Source organism: Triticum urartu, unplaced genomic scaffold (assembly GCF_003073215.2).
Source record: "Triticum urartu cultivar G1812 unplaced genomic scaffold, Tu2.1 TuUngrouped_contig_8688, whole genome shotgun sequence".
Classification (NCBI taxonomy): domain Eukaryota; kingdom Viridiplantae; phylum Streptophyta; class Magnoliopsida; order Poales; family Poaceae; genus Triticum; species Triticum urartu.
Window position 1 is genome coordinate 1 of NW_024119662.1, and position 10,356 is coordinate 10,356.

Consider the following 10,356-nt stretch of genomic DNA (forward strand, 5'->3'; position numbering starts at 1 on the left):
CCCCCGCGCCCGTCCGCGCGCGGCGGCGGGCCACCACCGGCGGCGGCCTCCGTCGAAGACTCCTGCCCATGCGCCATGTATCGCCGCTGATCCGATCGAGGATGGATCGTCTGGCGCTCGCGTATTACGGGAGTTTGTGAATCTCGCGTTTGTTGGTTGCCGTCGTGCGTGCACTGGGTGCTTCGTTGACGAGGGCCCTTGTGTGGCTTATAAAAGGCCCGGAACAAATCTGAGTCGTGCTCAGGAACCTTCCGCCAGTTGATCTTTGAATCCACGCAGTGGCCTTTTCGGATTCCTTAACTGTGTCCCGATCCGACGGCAAGCAGTTGTCAGATTTAGCGACGTAACGAGTGTAGTTTCGAACGTAAGGTGGATTTAGGGACGTTGCATGATCGGATACGTACATACTGTTAGCTCAATTTTGGTCATCCAACTCAACACGGAAGCGGCTCAGCATACAACTCCTCCCTTTTCCCAGTCTACAAGGAACTACGGAATCAAATGCGACGCCGACGAAGTGAACTACATTTTTTTCTCGAATAACACACTCTCGTACGTATGGTTTGATCTTAGTTTGACAACTACAGTCGGGTGTAACCCCACAAAGGTGAAGTCCGAAAACATCGAGCAGATAGAGACAATGAAGAATGGAAGTCGCTCTTTCGATATATCGGCGACAGGTTTTTGATAATAACATCGACCGAGACATAACAAAATCTTAGTTGACTAAGATTTAGCAAGACTGTTTCCTATTTCTTCTTCTTCTCAACGACAAACACACACATAATCTCCCAAGAAACTACAAAATCGGACCGCAGACAAAACTACTATAAAATACTCCTTATGTAAATAAATATAAGATCATTTTAGATCACTAAAGTAATGGTCTAAAGAATCTTATATTTTGTATAGAGAGTATCTTTTTTGCAAGATTTATGGTAGGGCGGCCGCCCCCTTGCCCTAAGGGCCTTTTTGCCCATGAGGACACTCATGAGCTTGCCATGGCGGTCTTTCGGAACACAAGTTGCCAATGAGGAGTCTTCGCCGCCACTGAATCCATGAAGCAAGTCACGTTCGACAGTAGGCAGGCGTCTCTACAAGGGGCGGTTAAAGAGCTAATATCACTCCGATGCAACACTTTAGTATGACGTAAAATTTTCATTAAGTATACCAAATAAAAGTGTGTTTCTTTACCTTCATCGTAGATTGTCGGATATGCAAACCGGACTCAGATGGTTAGGTTTCTTGTGGTGGAACCAACCCACTAGGTTCAAATCCTAAACTTGGCACTAATGGTCGTGTTTTCTTGGATCTATTTTAGGCCTTCCGACGATGTGCGCTCAGTGACAGAAAATGTTCTCGTCGACTATGAAGGCGTCTCTGGCGAGTTCGTCAATCTGAAGATGTTGTGCTGGTTCAGTATCTCGAAGGTGCCCATATGGATATGTTGTGTGCTTGTGTTCATAGGGTTGCATCTGTGTTTGTGTTGTGTTAAAAAAACAATGCATAGATTGTCAAAGATAATACATGATGTATAAACTTGAAAATGCTTATTATAATGTTGAAACAAATGACAAATGTGAAAACCTTGTCAAATAATGACAAATCTGAAAATATGTCTTGCATTTGCAAATCCCAAAATATATCATCAGACACCAAGGTACAGGAAATATGTTGTACACCGAATACCAAAAATACTCGATGAAGACCGAAAAATACTCGACAAAGACTGCTCGGCATACACCCTGTCTAACGAAGTGGGGTTTGCCGAGTGTTTTTTCTCACACACTTGGTGAACAGTTTTTCTCAAGGTGCTATTCAAGTGAAAAATAATGTTTGCGGCGGCTGGTCGGTTTTCCAAGGCTTTGTTGAGTGCTACACTCAGCAAAATAATTCAATGGAGTTGCGGAGTAAGCGACCGGATGTGCAACGATGGTCGCAGACAGTAGGACAATGGCAGGACGCGCCATTACGTGATGATGCTTGTTGCTGTGTGATATCGCTTGCTGCTGTGTGTTGCTGTTGCCTGCTAGCTATTGCTTGTTGGGGAGAAGGACAAGGGGCAAACCAGTTGGGGAAGAGGATGAGGATGAGGAGGAATTGGGGCAACGGAGTCCAGCCAGAGGAGCGGCGACAGAGTGAATGAGAGAGAGAGAGGGGTCATCCCAGCCATTCAATCTAAGCGAATCCAATGACCACTCCGTGTGAGGGCTATGCTGACCAATCAGAACACAAGGTCTTTGCCTAGTCTTCCTCCCTTTTCAGGGTACTCGACAAACATTTTATACTTTTTTTCCTTTCTTTTATTTTCTCACTTCTCTTCTCTTTTTGATAAGGTATAAACATAGACTAATAAATTTTAGCCCAATTTTACGAACTTTTTACCCACTTGCAATTATTATTTTATTAGATTCACTAAATATCTAGAAATGCACTAAATAACTTAAATATAGCAAATGACCGTAAAAATGCTAAATCTTGACATATGTCATGCAATGCTCTATCTTGAGTGTACAATTCTTTTCAAGGCCAACTGATGAAGCAGCGGTCGCTCAATTCAGACCTGCCCGTTCCTTCTTGAAACCACGATTCTTCCTCCAAGAAGGTGCGATTAAGCAGTGCATGTCAGAATTTTAGCAAAACCTTCTCAAAGTTTACCACAACTCATAGATGTCATATCATGGCATAATACCAAGTTTCACATTTTTCAGACTTTCTTTGCATTTTTCAAAATTAAGAAACCAACAGGCTCCATGTTCCGGGTCGAGTCCTGACACCTTGATGTTTGAAATACCTCCTTTTCTTTTCTTTGATAAGGCCTAAACATGGACTCAAGACCACAAATAGGTTTTTTTTTCAATCCAATCTTTCCAACTTTTTCATGCACTTGCAGTTCAAATTTTAATTATATCTATTAATAACTGGAAATGCATTAAATGACTTAAATATAGCGGTGTATGTTGATTTTATTTATTTTTTTCAAGGCCAACCGATGAAGCAATAGTCTTTTCTCCTTGAAACCTGACATTTTCCATCTCAAAAATTAGATTTTTCTTTCTTCAAAGATGGTCCAGCTTTTAAGCAATGTACATCACAATTTCTGCCAAAACTTCTGAAAATTTACCACAACATATAGGTATGAAATCATATAATTAAACCATTCTAGGTTCGCATTTTTCAGACTTCATTTGTATTTTCTAGAATTGAAAAACCAATAAGATTCATGTTCAGGGTCGAGTCATGTCATCCTGATGTTGGGAATTCCCCTATTTTTGTTGGATATGTCCAAAACATATACTCAAGAATACAATTATTATTTTCAACCTAATTTTGTCATAAAAATTCATGCAATTGCGGTTAGAATTTTAAATGTATTCACTAAATGCCTAGAAATGCACCAAACAACTTAAATATAATGAATGAACAACAAAAAATGTCGAATTTGGACATAGAACATGCCATGATGTATCTTAAGCATAGAAAAAACTAAAGGCCAATGGATGAAGCAGTGATCGCTTCACCTTCAAACTTGGCATGTTCCTTATCAAAACCATGATTCTTCCTTGGAGATGTTCCAGTTTGGAGCAGTGTACATAGCAACTTTTGCAAAAACTGCTCAAATCTTTACCGCAACATATGGGTATCATATTATGACACCATTTGTAGGTTTCATGTTTTTCATACTTTGTTTGCCTTGTCTTTTATAGAAGTAGAAAACCAGTAACCTCTATGTTCGTGGTCAAGTCTTAGCACCCTAATGTTTCCAACTCCTTTAATTTTCTTGAATAAGGGATAAACATAGACTCAAGAACAAAGTTAGGATTTTTTAACCAAAAATTTTCAACTTTCTAATGCACATGCAGTTCAAATGTGAACTATATCCGTTTAATTTCATTGTAGTTGCAAGTGCATTAAACGAAATTAAAGGGGCTTGATCAAATGTGAACTATATCCGTTTAATGCACTTGCAACTCCTTTAATTTCATTGTAGTCGAAAGGTTCGAAAGGGGCTTGATCAATGTCAACCGCGTTCGTGTCCAACAAGTTCACGAACTTGGTTGTTGCATTGTTCGAACCACCGCTATAGCGAACGATAACAAGTCACGAGCTATCGAAAACAATGGCGAAAATGAAAGAGAATCGCCGAAGTCTGAAGAGATATACCTTCCGGCCATTTCATTGAACACCTCGCTCGCGGGGGGAGCGGCACCGTTGAACGGCATCGCCGGAGCACCTCCTTGCGGGGGGATGGAGTGAGAGGTTGAAGAAGATGGCTTCCTTGAAGTCGGAACCTTCCTCCGCTTTGCGCCCGCGACCTTGCCGGCCTACATGGCCGGCGACGAGATCCGCCCGAGGGGAAGGGGCGTGCGCGACCTCGACGGTGACGGGGGACAGCATGGGGTCGTCCATGCCGGCGAGGGACGGCCAGGGAGGAGCAGCCGGAGCTTTCGGAGGGCGAGGGATGGTGGCAGAGGGTGCGGGAGCGGGAAAGGGTGCGTGGAAATGTCCCTCCCGCCAAATCTCGCGCCGGATGAGGGTTGAGCTCGGGTCGGCCCCCCAGCCCGTGAAGATAGAGGTTGGGGGAGAAGATTTGCCGTGCCCCGCAAAAAATTTTGCGGACCGGTGCCGGATGCGGGGTCTGGTCGTGCAAATTTTTGGCCCCGACCCGCAATTTGGCGGTTATTTTGCGGGCCGAGGCGTTTTGTGGGGTCTGCTAGAGTTGCTCTTAATGACTTAAACGTAACAAACGAACCCCAAAAATGACAAATTTGTACATGAAACATGTGATGGTGTATGTTGAGTGTAACAAAAATTCAAGGTCAAACCATGAAGAAAGTCACACTTTGCCTTCAAATCTGATCCGTTTCCCCTCGAAACATCGATTCTTCCTTAGAGATGCTTCGGTTTTCAAGCAGTGTATGTCACAGCTTTTGCGAAACTTTCTTATTAAGATTTCATCACAACCTTTAGGGATCATATCATGGTGCCCCGCCATGTTTCGTACTCCCTCCATTCCATAATGTAGTGTGTAAAGATTTTTTTCAAAAGTCAAGCATTACAAACTTTGAGCATGTTTATAGACAAAAATATGTACATTTAACATACCAAACGTATATCATTGGATACATCATCAGTTATATTTTCATATTGTATATGTTTGATATTATATATAAAAAATGTATCCTCTGTAAACTCAGTCAAAGTTTACTTAGGTTGACTTCTCAGAAAATTTATATGCACTACATTATGAAACGGAGGGAGTAGTATTTAGACATCATTTGCAATTTTCAGATTTAAAAACAAATAATCTCCAATGCAGGTTGTTGCTAGTCATGGACAAGAAGGGAAGATGTTTTCGGAGGCAAAACGTGATATATGAATTTTTATATTATCTGCATCTTCATGTTCTGAATTTGTCCAGCTCAACCAACTCATCACAAATTTTCCCCAATCTTCAATCTAGATTCCATCAAACTTCTGTTTGCTTTAGAGTCCACCCCACCTCAAAATATTTTCCTCCTCTACGACTGAGCTCCATGGTCGGGTTGAGACTTGGTACCCTCGTGTTCACAATTCCTCTTCTTTTCTTGTATATAAGGCCTAAACATTGACTCAAGAACACAAATAGTTTTGAACCCATCTTTGTTAACGTTTTCATACACTTGCGCTTAAGATTTAAAAATTATGTCCGTTAAATGCTATTGATTGCTTATATATAGCGAAATAATATCTAAAACATCCCTAATTTTCCCAGCGTGGAACACATTACATTATGTTACTAGTGCCAAATTTTGGCATTTTTTGGAACCGGATACTAATTTTAAGACATGAATTACATTTCTTGCTATTTATCAAATAATATTTAAAGAGTTTGTTCTTCAGAATCCAAACCCAAATCTAAATTCAAATAAACATATGCACTTTATTGATTTATAATTGTTTGCCGAGTATTTTATAAAAAAACTACTTTGTTGAGTGTTTTTTGTTTGGCACAAGGCAACATACCTGTTTGCTGAGTGTCATTCTTTCACCAAGTTTTGTCATCGGTACACTTGGCAAAGGCCTTGTTTGCGAGTGTCCAATGAAGTACACTCAACAAACAACCTTGCACTTGGCATAAAAGAATTTTTCCCTAATGCTACATGGATATTATTAATCAATTTTTGAAAACGTGGATATTATTAATCTGAGTAACATGATGGTGCCCAGTTACATCAATACGAATACGTCGCTATGAACAACAAAGATACGGATTTGCTATTTTACAGTCGAATGTTTTGCAATTCGTTATCATTCAAATTGGTGTTCGTCCATTCCAGCGCGGAGATTCGTGCTGGTTTATGTTTTTGTTCGGCCTCGTTCCTGGGTCCGGGTTTTTTGTCGGGCGCGGCTTTCTCTTTGCCCGTTACCACCCCATCTCTGTTTGGCTTTTGTCCTGTTTGAATTTGGGGGCAACTCGAGCAGCGCTGGAGCGGCTCCGCAGAGGAGGCGATTCTTCCTGTCCATGGCGATTTCAAGATCTTCCGCCGCTCGACCTTGATTTCTCTTCCCTTTCTCTTCGATCCTCGACTGTCACGGTTGGTTGTTCCTCTCTCTCTCTCTCTCTCTCTCTCTCTCTCTCTCTCTCTCTCTCTCTCGCCCTCTCACGTGTGCTTTTTGCTTCTGTTGGTTCTAGATCTAGGTGAGTTCATGTCGCCCTCTCGCCATGTTGGTCGCTGGAGATGCGTGATTTGTTGTGTTAGCCATTTGGTGTAGCCGCTGGTAGGTATGTTTTCTAGGTCTTCTGGCTGTTTGTGGTCGTCTCCCCGCGCCCTGATGTAGTTGTAGATGCAGCGGTTGTTTCCCTTTGTCTCGTGTCCGCGGTTTGTCAGAGTTTTGTGGGATTTTGTAGATGCAGCGTGCGGGATTCTGTAGATGTAGATGTAGCGTGCGGGATTCTGTAGATGTACTTGTAGGTGCGGGATTCCGCGGTTTGTTTCCTGCTCTCTCTCATGTTCTAGTGCTTTGTGCTCATATATAGTTATTTTTAGTCCCTGAATTATCTCCGGAAGATGTAGTTTTGAGATGTAGGTGTGCAGTTTCCCTTGTGCCATGTGTTTTTTACCCTAGGTTTTTGTCTAATTTTGTCTTCAAGCGGGCATGTAATTTCAGTCTAATTACAATGTAATTTGTCCCAGCCTTTTCAGTGTAATTTACTCAGTACTTCAATTGTAATTTGTCATGGGGTTTGAGTGGATATACAATGTTATTCTGAATGTAATTACAGTGTAATTTATCTCAGCATTTCAATGTAATTGGTCCCAGCCTTACAGTTTACCCAATGTTTCCAGTTTAATTTGAGTCTAGTTACAGTGTATTTTGTCCCAGTCTTACAGTGTAATTTACTCAATATTTCAAGTGTATTTTTTAGTCTAATTATAGTATAATTTGTCCTAGCCTTTCTGTGTAATTTACTCAAATTTTTACTGTAATTTTTGTCGTATGATTTGAGTGGATTTACAGTGTTGTTTGAATGTATTTACAGTGTAATATATCCACAGTGTAATTTATCTCAGTACCCAATGTTTCCAGTGTAATTTGAGTCTAGTTAGTGTATTTTGTCCCAGTCCTACAGTTACTCAATTTTTCTAGTGTAATTTTTGAGTCTAATTACAGTGTAGTTCAACGCAAAAAAAATTTACAATGTAATTTGTCCCAGCTTTTCAGTGTAATTTACTCAATTTTTCGACTGCAATTTTGTCGTATGATTTGAGTGGATTTACAATGTTGTTTGAATATATTTACAGTGTAATTTATCTCAGTATTACAATGTAATTTGTTACTCCCTTCGTTCGGAATTACTTGTCGTAAAAATGGATGTATCTAGACGTATTTTAGTTCTAGATACATCCATATCCGAGACAAGTATTTCCGAACGGAGGGAGTACAATGTAATTTGTCCCAGACTTAGAGGGTAATTTACCTAATATTTTTCCAGTGTGATTTGTCATGGAATTTGAGTGGAGTGAGTGTAATTTTGAATGTAATTACAGTGTAATCTATCCCAGCATTACAGTGTGTCCCAGCATCTAAGTGTAAAAGGATTTGAATGTAATTATAGTGTAATTTATCCCCATTACAGTATAGTTTACCCGATAATTCCATGTGATTTGAGTGGATTTACAGTGTAATTTGTGCACAGTAATTTTGCCTATATTTTCAGTGTAATTAAGTCTAGTTTGCTCAGTAATTTTGTTGGTTTCTATGTGTTTATTTAGCTAGTTTTCACTGTACTTTGCTTGCTTCAGTACTGTAGGGCTTTTCTTCAGCAATTTTTCACAGTAATTTGCATGTTTCAGCACTGTAGTATAGTGGATTTTACCTTTTAATTGGATGACTTTTACCGTTACTTAACTTCATTTCTTTTTTTTCCTCCTTGTGTTCTGTTTATAGGTTTTAATGGGTAGGCTACAGAAAGCCTCTCATCAGGATGTTCCATTAGTATCATCTGTCAATAGTGCAGATTATGTGAGTGAACCTTTTGTGCCTAATAATTTTGCAGAAGATGGTTCTTATCCTAAGTCTCCGGTTGTTATTTATTTCTACTTCTCTTCTTTATTTTTATTTTCCTTTTTGTCTTTTAGTTTGATTTAATTATTTTGGTCTGTCTTATTTCTTATTTTTGTTTTGCAGGAACTATCTAGTGATGAAGGAGGGCTCGACATGCAAAGTTCTTTTGACGTTCTATCTGAATCAAGTGTGTTTTGTGTTTTCCTGCCCATTTTAATAATTTTGATTTTTGGTATTTACTTTTGGGTGACCCTTTTGTTTTTTTCATTTCAGAAAGTAAAATGCTTGAAGATGAAATTATCATCTGCTTCCAGGAGGAATGTGGTTAGTTCCCCGTAATTGTTAATTTGTTGTGTAATTCACGTTCTCAGAGAATGTTAATATGCTTGTAGACGATATTTCCTGTAGTAATTTGTTCTATATTTTAACTTCCTGGCATGTAATGTTTCTATTTGTTTGTTACTTTTTAGTGATGTAGGTACTTGTGATTTTTTTTTAGTTATTTGCTATGGTGTTCTAGTTGTTGTCATTGTATTTTTCCCATATGTGTTTCACTTCTGTAATTATATCAGTTTTCTTCAAATTTGCACTGGAATTTCCTGGCATTTACACTGGAAATTTCTTTGATACTTACAGTGTAATTATATCAGTTCTCTAGAAGTCTAATTTACACTGGAATTTCCTGGGATTTACAGTGTAAATTAATAGGTACTTACAGTGTAATAAATTCAACAATTTTTACAAGCCTAATTTACATAGTGATTTACACTGGGATTTCCTAGGATTTACACTGGAAATTACTATGTACCTACAGTGTAAATACAACATATTTCAGAGTAGACAGCAAATTTTTCTGTAATTTCAGAGTTTTGCATTTTTCTAGTGATCAGCATAGTCTCCTGTTGTCTCTGGGTTTCCTTTTGTAAGTAGTTTCTCTAATGTAATAGGTGCAGCAGGGTCAAGGGATGAAAAAATGGTGAACCTGATGAAGGGGATCAAGATTATTTGCGGTAGGAATTTGTTAAGAGTGTTCCTGGCCTGTGAATCCTGTGATCCTCCTTGCTCCTGTCCAGGTACCTCCCCACACCTTCTCCCATGGCTATAAGATTCTGGATCTGCCATGGTACAGTTCTTTCATCTTCCTCTACCACTTCTCCCATGGCGGAGTCTCCGTTTTAGGGTGTGCTAGGTGAGATCTGTCCAGGGAGAAATGTATGTGTAGGGCCGCTGGGATTTTTTCAGGGGTTTGGCACTTGCGTGAGATGCAAGTTCAAAGACAGCTGTGCGTTCTGTTTTGTGTTCAAGTGCCGGGTTGTGTTTATTCGGGTTTATTTCCTGACCCGTTTACTTTTGAAATACAGCTACATACAATTCAGACGGGGGTTGGTCTTGGACATACAAGTGGCATGTTGTTATTAGTCAGAATTTTTGAATGTTTTCCAATTGTAAAACATTCAAACGCTAAATAGACACTCCCCAAAGATAAGATCGACCTTCTTCAACTTATATCGAGCTAGTGCTTGAAAGATCTAATTTAAGTACAGGAGAGACAGTAAAGCAAATGAGTAAGGCTACAAAGAAACTTTGCGAATGAGTAAACTAAAACTGTACACATGTTTTTCAACTCCTCCTGCCTTCAAATCTTGTTGCGGAGCTTGGACGGCGCGACGAGAGGGTTCTGCTGCGCGATCTGCTCCCGGCCGACCTTCTTGTAGTCGAAGCCGCACGCGTGCCCGTCCACGTAGCGGTGCAGCGAGCAGAAGGTACCACCGCAGCGGCACGCGAACCCCAGCAGCCCCACCCTCT

At 40.2% G+C, this 10,356-nt stretch overlaps 1 protein-coding gene across 1 annotated transcript; it reads left to right on the top strand.

Annotated features, from left to right (window-relative positions):
* Positions 1-6,432: 6,432 nt before the first annotated feature.
* On the top strand, positions 6,433-9,925 carry LOC125531979. The gene is made up of 5 exons (XM_048696165.1): positions 6,433-6,578; positions 8,434-8,508; positions 8,674-8,737; positions 8,824-8,874; positions 9,498-9,925. Exons 2-5 carry the CDS (start codon positions 8,440-8,442, stop codon positions 9,653-9,655), a joined length of 342 nt encoding a protein of 113 aa, XP_048552122.1. The 5' UTR covers positions 6,433-6,578; positions 8,434-8,439; the 3' UTR covers positions 9,656-9,925.
* The last annotated feature ends 431 nt before the right edge of the window (positions 9,926-10,356 follow it).

Bases quoted from the DNA above. Each gene is read 5' to 3' on its own strand.
- LOC125531979 (XM_048696165.1), top strand. From the start codon at position 8,440: ATGGGTAGGCTACAGAAAGCCTCTCATCAGGATGTTCCATTAGTATCA. The intron at 8,509-8,673 runs GTGAGTGAACCT...TTTGTTTTGCAG, and splicing joins CTGTCAATAGTGCAGATTAT to GAACTATCTAGTGATGAAGG. The intron at 8,738-8,823 runs GTGTGTTTTGTG...TTTTCATTTCAG, and splicing joins TGACGTTCTATCTGAATCAA to AAAGTAAAATGCTTGAAGAT.